This window comes from Apodemus sylvaticus, chromosome 1, assembly GCF_947179515.1.
Source record: "Apodemus sylvaticus chromosome 1, mApoSyl1.1, whole genome shotgun sequence".
NCBI classification, from domain to species: domain Eukaryota; kingdom Metazoa; phylum Chordata; class Mammalia; order Rodentia; family Muridae; genus Apodemus; species Apodemus sylvaticus.
Window position 1 is genome coordinate 39,662,002 of NC_067472.1, and position 25,676 is coordinate 39,687,677.

The window sequence follows — 25,676 nt, forward strand, 5'->3', positions numbered from 1 at the left end:
GAGGTTGTCTGCCGAACAATAAAGGATAGAAATCTGAAAAACGAGTAAAATTCTCCAGTATTCCTGTCCTCTTTAGAGGAAGCTTTACAGAGTCCTGGAACATCCCCAACAACAGAAATCAAGGACGGAATTGCAGTTCTGTCTATGGCTGTTGGAACCTGAGTCTCTTAATTTGTAAAAAGGACATGATAAAACTACTGACCTCAGGGGAGCCGGTTTAGATTACATGTGCAAAGTACCAGGCACAATGCCCAGCTCCTGGCGAGCATTGTAGAATATTAATTCCTTATCCAGCTTTACCCCATCTTACCAACTATATGCTTCCAGTTGTAAAACAGCAATCAGAACATAATGTGGGACAGACCACTCGCCTTTGTCTTACCCAAGAGATTTAGATCGATGTACAGGAAGGAGCGGGGGAATCAACCATCTGCTGGCAAAATGTGCAAAGTATAGTTTGTCTCATCCCTCCAGGCATCAAAGATGATGGCTTGGAACTATTTGCTGATTAACTGAAACTTTGGAAAGAACTTCCATCCTTCCAAGAAACATATTTTGGTCTAGCTTGCCTACCAAATCCACTTAATTTTCCTCATTACAAACACACCTGCAGTCTTTTCTATTGAGTTAACAGTCTCTCGATATACAGAGATTTCCCTATCCTTCTTGTGTATTTTCCAAATCGAGCAAACACTTCTTGTTAAATAACAGCAATACAGATCAAGTTCTCCTCTGACAGGTTTGGAGGCAGCACAGCCATTTTTGCTGTTAAGAGCTTATGGGGGAGGGGCGACGGCTGTCTTTGGAGGTGTGTGTTGTTGAGTGTGTTGGTGATGCTTTCATGGTACACTGGGTGACTGTGCATGCTTCTTAGTGGGGACTTTGGGAGATAGGTAAGCCACAAAGTCCCACAGCCTCCCCTGTATAAGGTCTTTTACCTTTTCTTCCTAAACAGACAGGAAAATGGAGGTCACATACACCTTGGAAACACCTTCCACTCCTTGGAAGGATTCTCTATCTTGTGGCAGATTCTGTTCACATTCACAGCCATCCACTCCCTATTGTCAGTGACCAACCAGAGAAGGGAAGACCATGGACTGGGGCTAGCCTAGGGTCAGCGAGACAGTGCGTGGGCAGAGAGTAGCTGGGTATAGTGCAGGATGGTGCCATTTTTTTAAATATTTTCCACAAGATATGATAAAGCAGACACCCATATCATATCTTGTGTTTCATCTTTGAGATTATAACCTGAACTGAAGAATGTTGAATAGTGTCCCAAAGGCCTTTTAATCGGTTTTCATGATGAGCAAGTAAATCAACTTAGAAGTGGACTTCAGAACCTTTCTGTTCTCTGGCTGTCACTGATTACAGTGTGTTTAAGTAATGCATTTTTCTTTTCTATTGTCCCTCAAGAGTGAGAACATACCTTTACTCATTAACTCATTGCATATCATTTAGTATTGCACTGAGTGTTTGATAGAATTCTGGTCCATGCCTTTCTATACCTTAGTTACAAAAGCGAGCACCTCTGTGGAGTCGGGGATCTTGCAAGGATTTATATAAGGCATTAGCAGGAAGTCTCTTTTATGTGTTGGTCATAGACTGATACATTTGTAATCTGTGCATGGACTTAAAGTAGCCATTTACAGTTTGGTTTAGAATAGCTGCTGGAGTTTTTCTATGTATTTCCAGGTATGTCTTGGTCTCATTTAGGAGTATTTCAGGAAACCAGTATATAGGGACTATAGTTTAAGAATAGCTACTACCTTGTAACCTTGGGCAGATATCTGAGTTCCCTGCCCATTAATTCATAAACTTCTTGAGGAAATGCAGCCTGTGATGGCAATATGTTGATCTGAGGACATGCATGATCATGTTTCAAGATAATGTCTCCTAATCAATGTTCAAGATAGTTTTCTTTCTTTGTTTCATTTTTTAATTTGTTTCTTTGTTTCTTTCAAGATTTATTTATTGTTATATGTTAGTACACTGTAGCTGTCTTCAGACACACCAGAAGAGGGAGTCAGGTCTCATTACAGATGGTTGTGAGCCACCACTGGTTGCTGCGATTTGAACTCAAGACTTTCAGAAGAGCAGTCAGTGCTCTTAACTACTAAGCCATCTTTCCAACCCCCACGCTAAGTTTTCTTGACTGTAAAGTACTGGACTTATAATTTCTGAAAGCTTCCTGCCTCTAATACCTGAGTCCAAGCTGTGTTAAAAGTATAATTCTTAATTTAAGTCAGTGCCAAACAATGACCTAAGATGGGTGATGGCTACAAAAGTAACATCTCACCCTTTCTTTTCCTTCTTCTGGTGCTTTGTGCAGTGCAAGGGCAATTTGGTCACCTGAGATTTCTTTTTCTAATAGAATTGAGTTGAGCAAAATTAGGTTTCTATGCCATCAATCAGAGGCCCTCTGTAGTTCCAAGTCCATTGCTTAATGACTTGAGTATCGACATGTTCCAGGCAAGGAGCAGAGTAGGGCACACATGGCTTGAATAGTTATCTCCTTCTAAGACCAACTTAGCCTTATGTAGACTAGAAGATCATGAGCATTCATTCATTGACCATGTCTAGCATGCCATGCATGGTGAGGACAAGATCTCAGGGAGTGATGTGTTATGTTGATTTTATCCAGGGAACTATAAGGCTTTGAGATGTAAGGAGTCTTGGCCAAATGTACTCCATCAGCTATGTGTCAATCTGAAGTTTCTATGTACGTGAGTGCATGTTAGGGAAGAAAACCAAGAGCCATCTCATTTAAAATTCATAGAGGGTGGTGTGGTTGGCTTTGCTGCTGGGCTTTTTGTTAATGCCTCATCCGACTTTGGAACCCATCAGACAGCTGAGCACACAGTTTCCAGTAGAGCTATCTAGAATGGTTATGGTCATTTATTTACATGGATTTTTTAAAAAAGGCACTAGCAGGGAGCCAGATGGGGTTGCGCTTTGGTGAGAGAGAACGAAAAGGTGTAGCTTCTCTAAGGATCTGGCATCCTCTCTGCTGGGAGTGAAGGGGAACTGCTGAGAAGCAGGAAGACACCATAGTGTCAGAAACAAAGGAGCACAGGGATTGAGAGAATTAGAGGAGAAAAAGAAAGGCTTAGCATGTCTTCACAATCAGAGAAGCAGCAAGCCAGCAAGAGCAGCTCTTAAGTTTAGGAATAAAGGAAATGACCCTGAAACCTAGGTGCTACCTAGCGGCTCACAGGTCCACACAAGGAGCCAATGAAAACCCAAGGACCCATTTCAAAGAGCGCTCAGGACCCATCCCTGAGCTGCGGGATCCACACTAAAGGCCATGTGTATCAATTTCATCTTTCTGCAACACTTTGAAAAATGTGTTCCTCCGCGTGTGTCATAGAGAGTGTTTGTGGCCCTCACTTCATACTTTACACTTGAACAGACTCACCTCCCCTTGGGCCATCCTGAAGGGAGCCAACTAATAGCAGTGAGGTAAGGCTCTGAAAAGAGGTTCCTGTCTCCAGCAGTCACCATGGTCCAGATGGGTGCGGATTTAAACCGTGCTTAGAAGTTCTTTGAAACTCTTCTCTCATGACTCACTTCTAAGGGATCGCGTAAAAACTGTGTGTGCGTAACATAAAAGGAGTTTCTCTTAGCTTTCTCTCTGTCAGCTCATTTACTCCAGAGGAAGCTGGTGCCATGTTGGGAAGATAGCTTCACAGCTCTGTGAGGAGATCCGTGTGACCAGGAACAACAAATAGCAACAGGCTAGGAAGCGAGCTACGAAGAGGGCATAGTAGCCACAGACTATGGCGCTGCTGAACTGTCACATGGCCGACACCTCAAGGACCTAAGGTTCATGGGTAAGCCATTAAAATTCCTCCCCCAATCACCAAGAAGTCAGTCTGTTACTTAAGCCATTGAGTTTGAAGGTCGTTTTTTTTATGCATCCATAGATGAAACTCTCTTGCCTTTCTTTTTCCTCTTTTTCTGGACTGGTTGCTGTAAATAGTCTCATGACTGCTGGTACCCCCTGCCTCTAGGCATGAGCCCTCCATGCTGCCTGTAATCCAAGCCCAGTGCTTTTGATCACTTTGGATGTGTGTTCCAATAGGTGACTAGCATCCTGCAGCCTCTTAACACAGCCCACTGGAATCCTTCCCCTTTCTACTTGGCAGATAATCTGTTCTTGCTAGTTAGTTATGGTAACCATACGCATTAGGTATTTTCTGTGTCTATATAAATTGAGACCTGTTTTAAAATCAATGTATTAAGATAAAATCTCCCACATACAAAAGGTTCAACTTGTCATTTTTTTCCAACTTTACAGTGGTACAAAAACCAATACATAGTCGGTAGGAACTACTAAGTTTGCTATTTTTCTAGGTTAGTGGTTTTTCTGTTATGGTGTTTTGTAGTGGCAGAGAACCGCAGAATCCAGGTATTTGTATGATTAGAAAGGTTTAATACTCTATAGTACTATAGTAATATGTACAAACTACTCAACACTTTACTTCAAAATAGACTCAACTGTAGGTTAACGTCAGTATCCTGAGCAGTTTAAGGTTGACTGACCATTAGATGATGTCCATTGAGTTAGGCATATTAAATGCATTTCAGGTTATACTATTCATGACTCTCAATGAGATTATGGTCCATAACCCCACCATAACTGCCACAGTCTGTACTCTATAGAGTAGCTGAGACACATATCTTAAAGAACCATGCACTCAAATCAATGATAGCTGTTATGCTGGAAATACAATTTTGATTGGTGGGTAATCTATTTTTCCTTATCCCCTGAAGCATCAATACCAAGTGTTGTTTAATCCCTTACATCCTACATCCTACTACCACAGACTACTCATCTTATCTCCATGTTCCCTGAAACATCAGTACCATCTATGTTGCCGTAACCCCTCACACTGACTCCTGTGGATAGCCCATCTCTCCTTGGGACCATCTATGCTGCTGCTTTTCTTCCTGTGAACGTGCTTGCCTTCCTGTTACTCCACTACAGCAGTTTTGACCAATATTCCAGGGATATCTAACAGCCCCAAGTCCCCACCATCCTCTGTCTGTCAGTAGCATGGGGCTCCCTTTACAAAGTACCACAGCCTTCCCTTGGCCTCCATAGCTCACTGATCAACTCCTACATCTCAGCCATTTATACATCTCCTTTGCTGGCTCTTCCCTCCGCTTGGCCATTAACTTATGGAGATCGTCAGGGCCTCAGCCTTCTTTCCTTTACTATTGCCTTCCCATGGTGATGCCAACTGCTGGGATGGCCTGAATGTCATCTATCCGAGATGACTTCCAAACCTAAGCTCATAGGTGAACCTTTCTGCTTCTTCCTCATTTGCTGAGTAGCGTTCCAGAAATTCTCTTGGAAATCTTTCAAAGGAACTTCAAAGTGAACACCCCCAAGTCCAAAATCATCATTACTGTCACCAAAACTGCCTTTCTGAAGTAAGTGACCCTAACTGCTGCCTTGGAAGTATGCCCAGAATCCGTGTGGTCCAGGCTCAGCAAGCATCGGCTCCATCCTGTACAACTAACAGATGTAGGTAGGCTTCCTTGCCTCTGACCTTTTCCTCTAGCATCTTCTGGGTACATCTTATCTAACAGTCCAACAAATCTCATGCTGAGGCCACTGTTTGTTGGGAGGTTTTTGTTTGTTTGTTTGTTGTTTTGTTGTTTTGTTTTGTTAGTTTACAGTATGAAGTCATATTTGGCTTGCCCCAAGATAACTGACAAATGTGTTGAGTTGCTAACTGCATCTAATCATCCAGTGTAGCAATCAATTATGTTATTGACCTTGGCTTAAAATGCAAAGATAACATTAAAAAAGAGACGTTTCTAAGAATTCTTCAAAGCTCTAAATGCCCCAGGAAATGAACTTGTAATTTATTGATGTATAATATTGAATAGAAAAATAGATTAATAGTTATATTGTCAGAAAATTGCCAAATATATTGTGCATCCTTAAGTTAAAATGAAAACATGCCTTTGCTTCTGATTATGGATAGTTAATTTGGTATATATCTGGTTAATCTGGCTTGGCTGGAGACAAAGATTTTAGAAAAATTTCAGTCACCTGTTATAATTCTGGCTAAGTTGTTTTCTAAAAGTAAGGAATATAAATTTAAAATGTGTTAAGTGAGAATGAGAATTTGCTAGAAGTTCTTTCCTGACTTCACACTCCTGCTACTTTTATAATTATCTGTCTAAGCCAAGATTTTTTCAGGACAATGAAAAGTTTTAGTTATCTACTGAGCATATTTTCAAGTTTTATTTGTAGGTGTTAAGGTATTTACCAGTGTCCCAAATAACGGCCAAAAAATTTTCACTATTGAGTATTTTTTCAGGCCCCTTGATATAATAAATATTATAACAGTGGTCTCTGGAAAGAAACGGTTGGACTTTTGGTTTTAGATTATGGCTCATTTACTTAGCCTTGGGAAGCCATTCCTTTTCAGGGCCCAGTCAGTAAATTACACTTAATATCATCATAATTCTACCTAGAGAAGCTGTAGCAACAGAGAAACTATTTTTATAATTTACATAGGGATAAAGAAATGATAATATGAAGGATTCATATGTTCTATCAATGCCTCGTATTCTCAAGCAAAGTATTTTATGTTAAGGTTTAATAACAAGCTAAACCAAATAGTCTTTTCTAGGCACTTTCACACTGATGAAATGAACTAAAAGTTTATGTCCCCTCCCACCCAAATTCTATCATTGAAATACCTAATCTACAAGGTGATGGTGTTCAGAGGTGAGGTCTCTAGGAGCTAATTATTTCATGAGGATTGAACCATCAAGTATGGGGTCTACTTGAATTAAAATCCTAATAAAGAGGGACCCCACCAGAAAGATCCTCAGTGTCTTTCATTAGGTAAGGAGTCCTGCAGCCGCAGAACTTCAGATGTGCTTAGACATAAAATTGTCATAATGTGGGAAGCAGAGAAAGAGTTATCATCACATTTTTCTCTATTTCCCCATATCGTCTAGATTTCATAATTCCCAATTCATCATCATTATGGAGTGTTTAGTAAGATTGAGGATTTGGATGAAGGTCTAGGAATCCTGCCCCTGATATATGCTGCCCAGGCCTTTTTCAAATTTGAGATTCTCCAGCACCATATCTGGTCTTGTCTTTTAGTAAGAATAGTACTTTTATTCTAATGAAAAACTTGAAAAAACAAACACTATTCTAACAAAAGAGCCAAGTAAATTCTATGCATATTGCTGCTCATCAGATAAAAATGCAATAAGTCTTGATGACAGATTTGTTGACTAACTAGACTATAATTATGTTTTCAGTGTACTATGTAACCTGCCATTTTAATTTCCATTGAAAAAAGAAATTTTGACTATATATCTTTGTAAAAATGTAATTGACTCAGATGAGTTGCTTATACATGCTAGTGGGGTTCAGCATGAATTTCTGTATGTGCATATAGCACAGATCAAATCCAACTCCTCCTTTTCAAACATCCTTTCTTCCTGATCTTAGTGGTCATTCTTACATCAATATTTTAAAAGTTTGTGCATATAAGAGAGACCATAGTGTGCTTGTTTACCTGTGCCTTGCTTATTTTACCTGATGTTACCAATTCCATTTTACTGTTAATGACAAGATCTCCTTTATGGCCAGGTAGTATTTAATTAATTATATGCATGTGTGAGTGTGTGTATGTATCTGTGTGTATGTATATATAATGTATTTACAAAATTTTTATTATACATATATACACACACGCATATATAATCTCCATTCAATTATTTGTTGCTGGGTATCCAGGCTAGTTCCTTATGTATTGTGACTAGCACGGTGGGCTTTGGTGTGCTGCTTTGCCTTTCTTTGGATATACACATAGAACTGGTATATCTATTTTTGGTTTTTGAGGAATCTGTATATTGTTCTACATAATGGCTGGAATAATATTATACTGTCACCAGTATATGAGTTTCATTTCTGTGTATCTTTGCCAGAATTTGTTATTTATTTTATAATACCTGTTTTCATTATAGTTGGGATTTATATTTCCCTGATGGCCAAGGCTATTCAGTGTTTCAATATATTAAATAACTAGGTTGTTTTGCCACTTTAGAGTTAGGTTTGTTTAAATTGTTTTTTAGCTTCTGTATACTCCAATCCTTAATTCTCTGTCAGACACATGATGGTAAATATTCTGTCTCATTCTCTATGTTGCCTCTTTATCCTGCTGCTTCTTGTGCTGTGCAGTCAGGTCCTCTGCAGAAAACCACTGCCCTTCCCGGGGGCTTGAAGTGCTCCTTCTTTTTCAAGTTCTAGTGGCTTCAGATATCACATATTAAGGCTTTGCTTACCCCCCCCTCTCTTCTATTTCAATGTTTTTTCCCTCTTACTGAAAATTGGTTCTTTTCTCACATACTATATTCTGATTACCGTTTCTCCTCCCTCTACTCCCAGTTTTTCCTCCATCTCCCCTTCCATCTGGTTCGATCTCAAGTACAGAGTGAGAGATGTGGGTCCAATTTGAATCCTATGGGGACATACACCATTTGTACAGTGAGCATCTTCAATGATTCTGTCAAGCATTGGTTACATGTGGAGACATGGCATCTCTGTTCAGTTTTGTTGGCCACTTGTCTCTTTCTTTGCCAATGCCATACTGTCTAGGAAACTGCTGCTCCACAGTAGTTCTTGAAATCAGATTTTGTGACATTTCCAGATTTTATTGCCCTGGGATTCTTTTGGTTATCTGGGGTCCTATGGTTCTTAGGGACATTATTCCTGAGGAGTGTTGTTGAGAGTTTAATAAGGATTACATCGAGTAGAAGAGATATTAAAAGAATCTTAATTATTCCAATCCATAAACATGAGAAGCCTGTATATTTTAATGTCTTCTTACATATATTTCATCAGTGTCTTGTAACTATTATTGAGTTTTTATCCATGCCTCCGATTAGCCCTGGCAGCTGTTCATTGCTTCTTCCAGAGTCTACCCATCTCTTGGGCTCACATATGAAGTACCTGATCAGGCTCTTTCTGTGTTACAATACTAATCCTTTAAAGAATGTCTGGTACATTTAGGTCACAGTCAGTTTGGGATACTGTCCCTGGTTGGGAGAATTGACAGGTAGTTTAAATAAATAGAGTTTGGAAACCAAGTAATCATTTAGTAAATTTTTCATAATACAAGTTTGACTTTGAAAGATGGACCTAAAAGTATCATGCTGTACATATTGCACATGCTAGGAGAAGTCACACAAGAGAGCACTCCCCAGAACTCACATCTCTTCCAATCAGGTCTTCCTGGTTTTCCACAATTCCCCAGGGGGCGATACCTATGGTACAAATCTTCCCTCGAGACTTAGATGCATGGTCTTTCAAGGCATCTCCAACATGACGAATGACACCTAAGAGCAGAGAGAGACGGGGCAGGGGGCATTAACTTTGTCTGTTAAGGGTAGTTACCTTTCTATTATTCTGCAGGAAATTAATGAATGCCTTTAACTTTGGGGGAAAATGTTAGATATAAAATTTCCACATACTTCTATAAAAACTACACATTTAGAAGACACTCCATAAGATTAGTTATAATGCAGATGTATTTCTCAATACAAACTTAAACAATACATTCCTTCAATTCCCATATATATATATATATATATATATATATATACTACCTATAAAGATTATCTAGTATCTATATAGAATAAATATAATTGGAGAATGCTTTGCTTGCAAGCATAGTAATTTATTGGTATCCTGAATCCTTGAAATAAAAAATACAAACTTTAATTGATTCTGCAGTCTGTGAAGGGATTAGAATCATTTCAATAGTTATTTATCTAAGATTTTTAACCTCAATTTCCTCTTCCTATTTATATCACACAATGCAGAAAGCCTAATAATAATGCTGTCTTACTCAATGGCAAACTTATGCTAAAATGTATAAGTATACCTTTAATATTCATCATTTTATTTGTTTCCTTCTTCTGTTACTGATTGCCTCACAGTTAAAAGCAAGGAAATTCAGATTACAGCAGTAGGGGGCCAGATCTTGACTTTAAGAAACCATTTAAGGAATAGACAATTTCTTGTCTTTTAGCTTCCTTCTTGGACAGTCATTTCTATACATGACTTGTAAGCTACATTTTCTAAGCATTTATACTCATTCGCATCTTCCTCATTCCCCCAAGACACAACCATCTTGGTGCTCTTCCTTCTATGAATCTGGATGTAATTCCTTGAACATACAGTAGCTTGTATGTCCCCAACAGGTCCATATTTTGCTGCCACATCCTCTGGTGATGCGTTAACAGAATGTGACACATGTCCTCAGACAGGAGTATGGGATGGTGAGTGTATTACTCAGCTTGTGGGCCCCAAGGGACAGTCTAACTCCAAATAAGGGCCCAGAAGCCATACATTGAGCATAAGCACTCACTAAGCAGTCTCACCACAGAGACATCATACATGTCTCAATAACTCAATTGTAAAATAGACATGAGACCAAATGAGTACTAATTCACAGTCTACCATACTAGGAGCCTGGAGAGATGTCCTTTTCACCTGTTACTTTGTCAATGTGTCATCTAAGTGAAAATATTGCTGAGTGAAACTTTCTGACAAAAATGAGTAAATCCATAAATATTAATGTTAATATGCAAAACATATTAGGACTTGGTTGGACAAGACATTTAACTGTATGTGATGCTTTTCTGCCACAATTTTCTCTACACGCTACCAGCTTTAATAGCCATTATTAAAGTCTCATACTCAGAAGCAGAGATGCGCTGGTTTATGGTATTTAGGATGTAAATTATTTCTTTTCTGCTTTTGAATGCATTTTATTAAAAAATAAAAACAACTAGCAATTCAACTTTCTAAATATAGAAAATTGTCTAGAAGTTCTTTTGAGCCTTGTGTTGGATGGGTTTCTCTACATCAGAAAGCAAAACAACTAAAATCAATTACAAGCAAATGCTTTCTACTTAGTGAAGAAGAAAATGTGTCAACTAAAATCCGACTTGTCACTAACATTTCTCTTTATAGCATCAGCAGTAAGAGCTAACTGTGCAGGTCAGCTGAAGATGTTGCCAGCTGATGGACTGAGTTGATGTTTTATAACACGGCACTAGGCATGGACCATCTACACAGACCACTGCTGAAACGTGTCTGTGTAGCTGTGTATTCACTGCTCATAAATTTTAGCTATGTAGGAGATTTCACAGTTTTCATACCATCCAAGCTAAAACTCAACTATTCTTTAATAAAGAGAGGATGTTTGTTAGACTGGAGTTATACTCAGGGTATTCCACTAGCTTCAGCTGTGCCCATGTGTACAGACTCTGAGCCTTCTGACAAATTTTCATTAGCTTATAGACCAAGCTCTTCTCAAACTCACAAAGATCCACCTACCTGTGCCTGCTGAGTTCTGGCATTAAGGCCGTATGCCACCACACCTGGCATTTGTATACTTTTTATAAAAATTTCTGACTCAGGGTAACAAAGTTTACTCCATTATCTGTTGAATACTAATCATGTTCTAAAGATGAGAGCCTAACTAAGTGTTTATTAGAATTGATTTTATAATTATGCTTGTATCATAATATGGAAATTTTTATGGCAGGCAGAAAAAGATGTTTGGAATCCATGAAGGATTGGAATTAATCATCTACTGGTATGGAATGTTTTAAGGAACATTTAACATTATAAACACACATGGATCTGAAGGGATGTTTAGTGATTTAGGAACATGTATTACTCTTGCAGAGGATCTGAGTTTGGTTCCTTGTACCTATGTTGGACAGTTCACAACTGCCTGTAACTCAGATCCAAGAAGGATCCAATAGTTCTGGCTTCTTAAAATACCACACTCATGTGCACAAACTCACTTTCAGATACACATGCATAAATATAATTAAAATTAAAATATTTTGAATAATTATATTATTTTGAATAATCTAGACTTAACCTTACACCCCTGATAGAAATGGTATTTTAAAAAAAACTAGGGCTAGGAACATGCCCAATGGATAAAGCAACTATCATACAAGCATAAAGACCTGAGCTTGAACCACCAGAACCATGTAAAAGCCAGGTACAGTCATCATAGTCTAAGCATCTGTAGCATGCCTATAGAGCTTAGCAGCAGAGAATGGAGAGTCCTGGAGACTCAAAGGCTTGCTAGCCTGGTGTACACAGGAGCAAACAACCGAGAAATCCTACCTCAACAAGGTGAAAGACAGGGGCTGGCGCCCGAGGTTGTCTGTCTACAGGTAGTAGTCATGCCCTATATTAGTTATGGCATGTATATTATCCTTCCCTTTCTCCCTCCTTATAAAATGTTACTTGTTACCAAGCTTAAAAATGCCTAATCTTCTAAAAACTTAGTGGATACTTACGATAATTTGACCTATTAAAAACATCCTGCGAATTTCTATTAGGCATGCATACAGATTCTGCAAGTCATTAACCAGTAAAGCCATTCCTCATATGAAGTTCTTCTTAGTTGAAACACATCTATATAGCTCTCACTAAGGCAAGGGAAGGAGAAGAAGAGGAGGTTGGTGAGCAGGAGGGCGGGCACATATGGGTAGAGGTGAGGTGGGGAAGTGTGGATATGTTCAATTTGAAGCAAAATTATTCTGGCCGTAATGTGGTTGCAGCTGTCTTTTTCCATCCTACACTGATTACCTGTGTTGACCCCTCCAGTGAAGATCCACGCTCCTGTTGTCATGGCTGCTTTGATGAGCCCCTTCCCGAAGACTTGCTTGAGTTTGGGCTGGAGTTCAAAGTTCTGCAGCCCTCCGTGCACAGAGATGAGCAGTTTGGGAAGCTCCAGTTGCCATTCCTTGGTCATCAGGTGTAGCAAGAGATCAGGTTTCGTATCAAAAGATACTCGGACATACTAGAAAAAAAGATCAACAATTAGGGAGATGGGCAGGGCTGCTGAGGCTGCTTGTCACTGTGACCGTTATATGTGTCCCTACTTGAAGAAAACGTCTGATGTGAAATCAGAACTGTAAGGAGAAGGGCTCATTTCCGTCACCAAAAGAGGCCTGAGGAGATAAAGGGGTTCCAGTTTTAAAGGTTTTGTTGAAATTCTGAGTTATTGGCAATTTGGAAATTACTTGATTTTTATTAAATATAGTTTAAGCAAACTTTCCTGGTGAGCTTTTTGCCCAAATAAAATTATGGTGGTATTTTGCCTTTGTTTATATTTGTACAACAATTTAGACAGTCCTAATATTTTCAACATGATCAATCCCTTTAAATAAACCAGATGTAGATAAAACTGTGTCTCTGTGTTTTTGTGATCCTGCTGTGTTTTCAGGTTCCAGAAGACTCTAAAGTTCTGCATAAGGCAAAGAAAAATTTAAAATCAGGTAATAGAAGATTATATCTAGCTGTAAATGTATCTTAAATAGTCTATCTGTTATCTACTTCCCTACCTAATATCTAATCTAATCTATCTATCTATCTATCTATCTATCTATCTATCATCTATCATATTTCTCTATTATCTATGAATCTGTCAATCACCTATGTATCTATCATATCTATTTATTTACCTATCATCTACCTATCTATCATCTATCTATCTATCTATCTATCTATCTATCTATCTATCTATCTCTCTCATCAGCCAATCATCTATCTTTATTTATTCTAATTGTTATGAGACACTGTAGCTATGGCTGGTCTGGAATATGTTAATCAGATCAAGGTGACTGCAGACTCACAGTGATCCTCCTAGCTTTCTCTTCCTTCTCAGTACTGAGACTACAGGCGTGTGGCACCCTACCCAGCTCAAATGCTTTACCTTTAAAAGACATGTCACGTGACAGAGGACATGCCAGATATTCTACAGTTAAAAATGAAAATTTATAGCAGGAATAAAAGTTTACCTAGATTCAACAGAAAGTTCAATATATAAAAAAGTGTATATAACAAAGGCTATAAATACAATGATGACCATATACACAGACACATGGTTTTTAGTTCAACTACATACTTGATATACTGGCAATGGTAGACAATCTTCTGAAGTATACCATTGACTTGGCATGAAACGCAGGGATATTTAATTTCTAAAGAAAATCTGATTGGGGCCACAAAGAAGGGCAGGATCTGAGAAGTTCTCCCAAACCCTGCAGCCCTTGAACATCTGAACTGATGACTTTCTGCAGTGTGGGGGAGTCCTTGGGGAGCCCAACAGAATCTGGCATACATCAAAGTGCTCATCTATGAAATGTTAGGAGAAAGAACTATGAAACTATATTAAAGAAAGCTTCAGGGAAACTTGCTTACCTCAACCATGGAGGGTTAAGGTAAGCTCTGGGAAGACTTAAAAAAGAATTCCATTTGATTATTTCTAGACACAAGCCGGTCCCTACACAGGTTTGCCATTGGTCCTCTTAGTGTGGTTTAAGACCTAGAAAGTGGTATGTTAATGTCAATTATTTTGGTTGCATGATGACTCCAGATAAGAGGCAGAAGAGAACACAGATATTCTGTGAATGATTGTGTAATAAATTTAGATTAGAAATAATTTCCATGGGAACAGATATCTGAGCAGACCGCCCAAGACAGTGAGATGGTCATAGACCCACAAAACTGACACATTTAGCATCTTATGGTGGATATCAACACAAAGAAGAAAAAGAAACTGTGAGGAATGACCATGGGCATTTGAAAACATGGGACAGAACTTGCAGTGATTAAAATGTAATATTGTACATGAAAATCAGCATGTGAAAAGGATATGTTGACAATGGTCTTTAAAAGTCAGCCCAGAAAGATAAAGATTTGGAAAGCACACACAGAAACAACAGCAAAAACTAAAGATGATTGGGAGAGAGAGCTAAAATTCTCCATAAATATGAAAGAGGTACTGCTTGAGAGGCACTGGCAGACTGTTTCCCAGAGGTCCTGAAGGACAACAACGTTCAGGCCCAGGAGCTCAATGGATCCTAGGAAGGATAAATAACAGGAAACCTCAGTCGTGATACATCACAGAAAGCATTCCTAAAAACAGCTTGGAGAAAGCACTACCTATTAAGACTCCAGACTAGAAGCCCACTCCTCAACAGCTAAAGCCTGTTGAACTAAAGCCCAAAGAAATGGCCTGTCACTCTAGTGCTACACATTTTCAGGAAAAAGAGTGACATATTTTCTTTTCAGTAGTGGGAGGAAGAATAGCCAGTTTTTACGAAGGCCAACACTGACTTTCCCTCTTGTCAGTGTTCACTGAAGTAACCTTGAAGCTCATACTATCCAGAATGATGATCCCAAACACAAGGGGGGTACAACTAATTAGTAACTACATGGTAAACATAAAACCATGTTGACTGTACATATACAAATCAATAATCATACCTAATTTATAGTATAAAGGGATAGAAAGAAAACATTATACAATAAATTAGCAATCAAAATTATAGCATTCTTAGGTGTACATTACATGGGGCTATAGTTCAGTTGGTAGAGTGTTTGCCCTATGTTCTCAGTTTGATTCTAATGCACGACACAGACAGGCTGTGATGATGTATGCCTGTAAGCCCAGTATTTGAGGGGTGGAGGCTGGTAGATCAGAAGTTTGGGGCATCATGAATTACATGAGATGCTGTCTGAAAAAAATGAAAATAACAAGAACAAAACTATATAGTGGGTCCTTGAGATGACTCAATGAGTAAAGGGACTTTCCTGATACCAAGCCTGAAAATCTGAGTTCAATCATGGTAGAAGAAACTCCCACGAGTTTTCTCTGACCTCCACATGTCCATTATGGCCCACACATACGCACATGTGTACATATATATACACGCAGAGAACATTAATGTAAGGATAATTAAAATTATTTTTAAAAGTATTGCATGGGAGAGAAAAGAATTGATTAATGAGGATTGTGGCCCATTACTGTTATCAGGACTTGCAAGGTAAAGGCAGCATCAGGAATTTAAAGGCTAACCTTGGATATATAGAGAATTTGAGGCTAGCCTGGACTTAATGAAATATGGTCTCAAAAAAAAAAAACAAAATTATTCACTGCTTTTGGACATGAGTGTGTCCATTTCGTGTGTGTGTGTGGTATATGTGAATACATATTTATTTGTGTCTGTACAAGTGCATGGTGCATGCAAGTGTGCACCATAAGTCAATTTTCAGTGTCTTCCTCAAACCACTATCTTTTTTATTTATTTTATACTTTCAACAAATTATTGTGTATGTATATGTGTATATGTGCATATATGTATTTATATATATGTATGTATCTATGTATATGTGCCTGCATGATTGTATACATCTGTGTGTGCCTGCATGCATGTGTGCTTGTGTGTGTATGTGTGTATGCTCACGTGCACTATGCACACATGTGTCATGGTACATGTAGGGAAATTAGAGGACAGATTGGCACATAGATTCTCTCCTCCCCCCATGTAGATCCCAGGTATTCAATTCAGGTCATCAGATTTGTTGGCAAGTCCTTTTACCTACGGAGTCATCTTGCCAGCCCTTTGGTGAATATCTCTCTCAGGACCTCCCTTGAAGCTCACTGGGATGGCTATACTGGCTGGCCAGTAAGCCTATGCGATCCCTTTGTCTCTGCCTTTCCAGTGCTAGGCTTACTGGAGTGTGCTATTCCAGGCTTGTTACATGGGTACTATCAAACTTGGATTTTCATATTTGTGCAGCTTAACGCTTCACCAATGGAAACAACTTCCCAAGTCCTTTAGTTCAATTTTTTTTGATGTAAGTACCAAGGTCCACATATATATTGACTGACTCACATACTATTTTCAGTCAACTCTTTTATAATATTCTAAAATAATGATAAATGCACAGCACAGAAGATATACACAGCAGTAAAATAGCCAGTTATTAAGTATTATCTGTGACATATAATTGCAGATTGTTTGCTGTTGTAAAACAGGCTGGGTAGTATAACACATTACCCACATAAACAAGGTGCTGCTTTCTGACATTTATACTTCACTCAGGCCACTGAGTGGTAGGAGTTTTTGAGCTCCATTGTGTATATACATGGTTCGCTGATGCCTAAAAGGACCCTTGTGGGGCCTGACTCCCGCACTCCAGGTACAGGAGTGCTAAGTGCTTTATGCATTCCATCTCATATTGTCAATATTTGCATCGGAGACAGAAAGGACCCATAATGTCCCCAAGTTCATGCTGCTAGTTGGAGGACCACGAGAGGCTCTGTTCTCTCGCTTTGACTTTACAGCCTTCTCTTGACCTCAAAGATGTAACTTCCTCTTCCTCCTTCTCCTTTTCCTTTATATAAACTGACTTGTCTCCGAGTTCTAAGGATCTCTCAAAATGGTGTTCTGCCCGAGACCTGGTCTTGTTCCTTCTGCTGTAGTGTTAGCATTATATTTGCTTCAGGAATGTCAGTCTGGGTTCTGGTCCAGCCTCCAGCTTCTCTGGTCCTCAGATCCCTCTGAGACAACCACAGGCCAATGGGCTGACTTCTTCCTGCAGTGCACTTTGATCACACTCTTTCTTAATTTAAACCATTACATCTTAACTCCTTATTCCTGCAAGTTTCCCCTTAATTTGGCCGCGTCCCCTCTATTGACAGTTTTTCCCACTTTTCTGTGCATTTGGGTAATGCTGATCCCCAAGTCTTACATAACACATTCCATCACTCATGGAAACTGCACTCATCTTTCAAAAGCTTGCTTCAGTCCCAATGACGACCTGAGACTGCAAGTCCATGCTGATACAATGTGAGTCTTGATGAAGCCCAGTGTGATATTTCTTTCTGGATGCTTCTTTTATATGGCATCTTATCTCCTGTGCTACAGGCCTTTGAGTTCAGGACCTAGTTGAGGAGCCCATGCTTTCTGATAAGGCCTCTTCAGTACTGGCTATAAATGAAGTAGGCACAGTATTGGGAGAGATAGTTACACAGTCACTGCACACTGAAGATCATCTGCTTCACCTCCTCTATTTCCACCCCAAGGGAAGGAGTCACAGAGATATCACATCTAGTTATCCATCAGACATTTACTCCATTATTACAGCCATATTGTTAAAGCTACGATGAATCCTGAAGGCTATAGATGGGCTGTGCTTCTTAACCTTTAAATGTCAAATAATCATATGATGTATTAGCTAGTCAAGAGTGCAGGTTCTGATTCAGTAGGTCTGGAAGGGAGCTTGGCTGCCTTCATTTCTAACAGCTGCCTGGGGTCCATATGTGTGCAACTCTTCCCAGATTTTAAAAAAGACCTAAATAGTATGTATATAGGTTGAATAGGTTGTTAAATTTTTTTATGTTGAAAGTGTCACCTTCAGTGCAGCAGTTTGGAGACATAGGGTCTTTAAGAGATAGTTAGGTCAGGAGGAGACTGTCCTCCTGAACAGATTCATGCTCTTAGCAGGAGTGAGATCCTGAGAAAAGGATTGGTATGCTCATGGACACATTTTCTTGCCCTTATACATACATCAGCAGGACGATCCTGAAATAAGGGCTTTCCTGGTAGCAAGGCTCTAGACTGGCAGTAGCCATTGTCTAGAACTGTAAAACAGATGAGTCTGTGCTTTATAAGTGTCTCCTTCTCAGATATTGTTACAGCAGCACAAGGAAGGGCTAAAGCAATGTGTGTGTTATTTAGCTTGGAGCCAAAAGGAAGTAAAATATACTTAACTTTGATATGGAAAACAAAGAAACGGTGGGGAAGACTTAGGCCATGATAAATGAGAGAGCACTGGTGAGCTGATCAGGGCATCTCCACCAATAGTACCCTCTTGGCCAGGACCAGTGCTTATTTGGAGAAATGTAGATTTCTGTATAGACCACAGCCAACTATCATGCATATCAGGTGAAAACCACAGGCATTCACTGCCTGGGCTTTTAAATATTTCGCATCACCTCTAACTTATTGTGATCTTCTCTTGGAGAACAAAAGGTAAGTATTCAAGTAAATTTAGAAAATTGAATACATGGTTTGTGAAGTAAAATTGTTATTAAATTCATGGGCTAAACAGCATTTTAATGTTATCTAGAAATTTCAATTAAATAGAATTTAAATTAAATTAAATTAATGTAATGTTATATGCCTATATAAAATAGAAACTAGACCTGCTGAGTCAGCAGCTCCACACTCAGAGATAATTGTGCCTAGAGCAATTAATCAATTCCTATTAAATTGTTAATGTGATTTGAAATTAGGAGCTATTTGGGTTGTTATGATGAATCATTAATTTTTTTTTTTTTATTATTTAGGGGACAGGGACAGACACATGCAGTGAGGTGTGTGTAGAGGCTAGCAGGTAGCTTGAGACTGAGAACTCTTTTTACCATTTAAGTCCCAGGAATTGAAGCCTGGTCAGCAGGCTTGGCTGCAAGTGCCTTTACTCCCTGAGTCATCCCATCAAGTGCAGTGATGACAAGCAGTTTTGATGTCTATTATGTATCTGCCAATTGCTAAAGGATCCTATTGCTGATTATAGGAGATTTTTCTAATGTATATTTCAAATGTGGTCACCTAGGCATAGCTCTGGCTTGGTACTCTGTTTAGAAGTTTCCAACTCATTTTACTATCAGATGCTAAGAGTACTGGTCACTTAAACAATATGAATATCTGCCCCATTGAATGAAATCAATCTAGATCACTGAATAGGATACTATGGGGACCAAACTGTGGAAAGAGGAATTGCTAAGAAGTTCCAGTAAGTGCAGAGTGGGCAGATACTGCTCCCATTCAATATAGGTGTAGCATGCCTGTGTATAACTGATGCAAGTCACATGCTTTTCAAATTTTTCCTATTTTTTACTCTAGTTTGGTGGGGCATAGGAGACCTTGACCACCCATTACTACGGGCCTTTAGGTCCCCAGTTGATCAAGAGAGAAGCTGAGACCAAAGAAGGTATGCATCTCTGTAATGACCTGTCCCGTTCTGTGCTGTTAGCTCTCCTCTCTGAAACTGGGATCCATGTGCCTGGCAAGTGGATGACTTCCAAAATGCTCTGTAAAAGTCAGAAGCTAGATTTAGTCGAAATCATATGATTTTTATATGTATTTGAGTACTGTGGAGGTATGAAACCAGCATTATTTTCGCATGAAGATGTACTTTAATTTCCAGACAACACACTAGAAATTACATTTTGTAAACAGGAAATGAGGGCTGTTCATTCAGTTGAGTGGAGAGGATGCTGGTAACCAAATCTTTAGGGGGTTCAGCTGTGCCTGGTCTTGGGGTTTCTTTGCTGGATTTGTAGGAAACCCCTGATTTTCTTACCAAATTGGCAAATACCTTGCCGTTGTTCCATATGCTTCTGTTCACCTATCAGTGCTATGGGGCTCACAGGGTGTCACCAGGTACAGGCTATTGCCAGGCTGTGCTCTCTCCCTTCCATTAGATCTACAGGGGGCAAAGGCTGGGGGCTGCGAATGCAGCAGTCAATGCTTAGAGCAGATGGAGATAGTTTCTTCAAACAAAGAAACAGACAAACAAACTCCTTAACCTTCCATTGGCTTTCTGGACTTGAGCTTGGCAGACAAGAGTGTTTGGTTCTGCTACTTCATCGCTCAACTCTTTAGCCCTGGAATTTTACCCATGTAACTTTGCCCAGCTATTTTAATGAAAATGAAAATGGGTCGCAGTGCAATAAATCTGGCTGCCCTCTTGGAAATGGGTGATGACAGATCCTCTCCTTTCACTTCAGGGCCATCATTACTTCTTACAAAGAACCACTTGGTACTTTGTAAGCAGTGTTTGTTCTCATGCATGGACCTACCATTGTGAAATCTGTTGTAACAGTCTTGGCAGTGCCTTTCTTTCAAGCTCATAGTGGGAAATTGGATTCCATTCTTTTCTCTGTTGAGAAATGTGACAAGCACCATTTCATTTCCTAATTTTTGTAGCCACATGTAAAGGGGGTACTTGTAATTAAAGCCGCAGCCAAGTACAATACGTCACATCCGAGATAATTCTGCTGATAGCAGCTTTCCAAGCCCACGGAGCTTTCGCTCTTCATCCCGAGCTAAATGCTTACGGTGGCTCAGTAGACATAAAAAGAAAGAAAATGTTTGCAATTGCATTTAATGCATTCAAACAAATTCATTCAAATTTCTAGTTTGATGGTCCTCAAAACTTTGGAAGTAAAAAGTGTCATTAACTTTGCACTTTCTCAGGGTTAACTATAGGATATTTATTGGATAAATGTTGATAATGGGAAGCTTGATAGTGAATATTAATTGTCACTAAGCACATGCAAGGGTCATGGAGGGCAGTCTAGAATTACTGTCAGAATTACTTAGCATAGCGTTTTCTAGAAGCAAGGAAGTGGAGTAATTTTCTGGAAGAGGCATGGTTTCTCCTGCTTTATAGACCCATTATTAGAATGGAAAGTATCAACCATATAGTCTACTTTAGTTCTTAATTTCAGACAGACTGTGTGTTCCTGTTGCCAGCTCAACAGCCTTCAGACCACAAGGTGTACACCAGAAACCAATGGAGCATGCTGTAGGAAACTTCACGTTAGCCACAGTGCAGTGACTGGGCTGTTCAGGCATGTGAAGAGGAATCTAGTCATTCCCTACTTGGTGTGTGTCTGTCAAGGATTCCCAGATCAAATTGTAATGCAAAGAGAGATCATTTTTAAACCTCAAATTCAAACCTGAAAGGTCTCTAAGAGTAAGTGCGTGCAAATGCCACGCTAACGGGGCAGCGTCCCTACTGCGTGCTACCCGCACCACAAAGCAACCACCCCACTGTGTGTTCCCCTCCTCCAAAGTCCAGAGAGCAAGGTGCCTTCCTTTGTGGGCTCAATAGTTAAAGCTTTCTGTGTCAAGCAAGGGCTAAGGATAATTTTCTAAATTATATGAAAACCTTCCTAAGTGACTCCACATTATCTAATAGGCAGAGTAAATGGCAGAGGAGAGGCGGAAGAGATTTATGTGCCTGGCTTGAAAGGTTTAACTGCATGCCTTTAATTAGGTTTAGTCTTTCTTACCTGGCCCACAAGCCAGCTCTGCATTAATTACAAGAGATGATTTGTAAACAAGGAAGTCTATATTCTGCTGACTTTGTAAATCATGTGGGATCCCTCAATAGATAGAGTCTTCAAAAGACCTCATCAAATCTGCTGACGGAGAATCTTGCTGTGGCCCTAAGGTAGTTTGCAAGTTAGGAAATGTCCCTATGAGCGATCTGGTCTTCTGAGAGTCTAGTGTCCTTTAGGGCTTCTCATCTGGTCGGAGGCAATCTGGGAATAGGAAGAAAGTTGGGCTCCTTCCTCACTGTCAGCTTGGACTGGTTCCTTCCTGTATCATAGTTTCTCCCTGCAAAGTGTTGGTTTTCCTGGGGCTGGTTAGGCTTGGACACTGAGTTCTGAACACCAGGAAGCTCTTGAAAGAGCTTGCCAAATGGTTCTAATAATTGAGGATGTAATTTTCCAGAGACTTCTCCCTGCTCAAAGCTTTCAAGCTTAATTAACCTCATTAAATATTAGTGATTTAAAAATTCAGCTACCAAAATTATTAAACCCTTATAAAGAGGTAGAAACACAATCACAATTAGTTTTCTTTCAATCACCTCAAATAATTTCCAAATAAAACCGTGACTCATCTGTTTTAGGCACACATGACAAAGAAGGTAGAGAGTGGAAGGGAGGTGTTGGGGGCTGGGCTAGAACTTCCACTGGTAAAATACCTTACTTTCTTGGAGCTTCAGTTCACTCATCTATAATCTAGGTAAAGGGGATGGAGATTAATTTTTCCAAGGCTGGTTACACAGTGGAATAACTGTGCTATTTATATATCAGTTCTTTGGATACCCATGTTCTCTCCAAGGCTAATGAATGAGACTCCAGAAGTAAATCAGATAGCGACAATTTGTGATGGCCTTCTGGTTACTATCCTTCAAGTGTCTTTGCTGCTTAAAAGTCTGTGATTTACTGCTGTCCCCTTATATGTGGTAGAACAGATTCCTAGATATGGCTCTCAAGTAACTGGAGGCATTTTAGTAATGAGTCTGCTCCCCACACTGCTTGCCTCACTGTGTGTAGTCCTCCTTGGCATTTGTAAAATGCTAGAGCTATATCCTAGGCTGCCTTCAAGGAAAAAAGTTAATGTTATATCCTACCTTAATTTTTTTTTCAAATAAAAGACAATCTTGCCCCTAGAGTGTTTTGATGATATTGCTAAAAACCACTTCAAGGACTCCTTTCAGAAGCAAGGGCCCAAAGGCACATTACGTTTACTGGCTGGTCTAACTGTAGTTTTGTAGTAATTAACAATACAGCGCTCTCATGAAGATTGGCTTCTTTAGAAGGCAGTGGGTGCCAAGTCCCTCTGTCCAAACTGTGTGCCCAAGAGGCTGAGAAGCAAGGGAGGCTCAGGTTGGCAAGCATCCATTCTGCTGCCTCATAAAAAACGAGGCCTCTGGCCTGACAGGACCACTTCTTTGTTTAGACAAGAGAAGCAGAGTAACTCCAGGGCAAGTTTTCAAAGTACACAAGATGCTCATTTGTGTCGGATTGAATGCTGGGGATTTTCACTTGATAAATACCCAGTAGTAATGAAAAGAAAAACTGGTCTTCATTAGGCTAATTAGCTTTGGACAGAAAGAAAGTTTTACCCTTAGAGTGACTGCCCTGAGACCACCTGGGGACACTCTAACCTCAGGGTCAGCATCATAGTGTGTGGACAACTCTCACCAGTGCTGAGAGGGTGGTGCTTGGGACCCACTTCCCAGTGTTCTTAATATTTGAGGACTGAAATATACCCTGGGGGTGTATTTGCTGACCAACCATGCATGAGGTTCTGTTTGATTACAGCTCTAAAAAATGTCTTGAATATATATGGGGGGACTTGAAACCTGAAGGGATTGCAAAATACGTGGTTGCTCATTTATGATCATAACTGTTATTCATTAAGGAAATTGTTGAAGTATTTTGCTGAACATTTTGAAGGGTACATACATATAAACTCATATTGAGTTTTGCTCTCTGGGTTTTCAGGGGGTCTTTCAAACTCACCAGAAATTTTCAGGGAATAAAAAGATGTTCCTATAGAAGAAAGTTACACAAAAGAAGAGCTCCTGGCTGTGCTTAATCTAAAATCACTCAACAGCAGCTGTTTAGCAACTGAGATGGAGAAGGACTAATGTTGGAAGGGCCCAGGTAATATGGCCTACTCTGATTTGCTGGGATGAGTGACTGTAAGGGCCAGACAGAGTATGAACACCAGCTCCCAAACTTCCAGGTAGCTTTCTGGATGTGACTGTCACTCACACAGTTTTCACAGAGCAGACTGTGAACATGTGAAGGCTGATGCCCCTATGGAAATACTCTAATGCATCTTTAGGCTTCCAAGAAGTACAGGAACCTATTTCCCTGACCTAACTCTTCATTTGCGTATGTATATTGAACACTAGGTATGTATCAAGTATTTTTCATCCTCACAAACATCACAGGAAAAAACTTTACCGGCTTCCTAGGTAGAGCATTTGAGGTTCCTGTAAATTAAATGGTTTAACAAAGACAGTGAGAATTTACCTAGTCCTGCGACTTCAAGAGCATACATCTATTTTGATTGATTACAGTTTCCCTCAGAGCAAAACTTCAGTTAATTTTAGTATCAGACACCATTCAAAGATCTTAGCACACACAGGTAGTGCTAATTCCCAAGACACTCTTCTGAAATAGAAGTTGCTGCTCCATTTTATGCTCAAGGAAACTAAGGCACTAGGCTTAAATTGGACAGTCATCCAGCCGTCAAGTGACAGCACCAGACTCTGAATAAAATTCCAATGGATTTCAATTCCAAGGTCAGCAAGAAAGCTACAGAGTTTGACCTTTGAGAATTATTTAAAGTATTGACTGAAAATGTAAATTAAAGTATATGAACTAATAGAGTCATATATTAAAGGAGCATCCTTAAAGGATGAGTCAAAGGCCTTTTCAATTTCTTTTAGAGCCTAGGGGAAATGCAAATATTAATAATGCCAGCTAAATTAGTTCACACCCACTGACATGTCCAGCATCGTGCAAATGCCTCACACCTATTATCTAACTTGTTCAACAGCCAGAAGCAAGCTTGCTGAACTATAAAACATGCATAATTCTCAGAACACATGCTATACTTTTTATTCTTTGAAAAGTCCAGGAGTCACCACAAAAGTATTTCATGGGAACTATAGTTTTGACATGACAAAATTCTATATGTTTACAGATTGCTCAATAAAGATATTTTTCTTTCCCACTGAGACTATCACTAGCCCAGCTGCTTGGAGAAAATGTACCTGATATGGATTCTGAAATCTCTCTCAAGACCAGGGAGGAAACATCCTGGGAAATGTGGCTAATAAAACAAAACAGAAACCTAAAGGAAATATTCTTTCCTCTCCAAAGCTGGGATAAAGGATTTAGAAAAAGGCCAAGTAGACAAGACACAGAAAATAACACTGAAAACTATAAAAAAAATATAGAAAAATGCCAGATTAAAAATGACAAGTACAGCCTTTTCTCTCATTTGTGAAGGCCAGAGACCAGTGAAACTGAAAGATAGAGTGAAAGATGATAAAGGTGCTGGAGGCAGGTGACTAAAGAAGTGATGGACTTGGTCAATGCCTGTGTACACACATACGGAAACAACATTAAATCACATGGTCATATGCAATGATATATATTTACCAGAATTAAAAAAATAAGTTAATCATCTGATCTCATGCTAAT

At 39.4% G+C, this 25,676-nt stretch overlaps 1 protein-coding gene across 1 annotated transcript in view; it reads right to left on the reverse strand.

Moving 5' to 3' along the window:
- Positions 1 to 25,676, reverse strand: part of Trpm3 (transient receptor potential cation channel subfamily M member 3) — an 863,316-nt gene that overhangs the window by 264,238 nt on the left and 573,402 nt on the right. Inside the window, 2 exon segments of the mRNA XM_052188302.1 lie at positions 9,254 to 9,378; positions 12,665 to 12,878. Coding sequence (XP_052044262.1) covers positions 9,254 to 9,378; positions 12,665 to 12,878 — 339 coding nt within the window.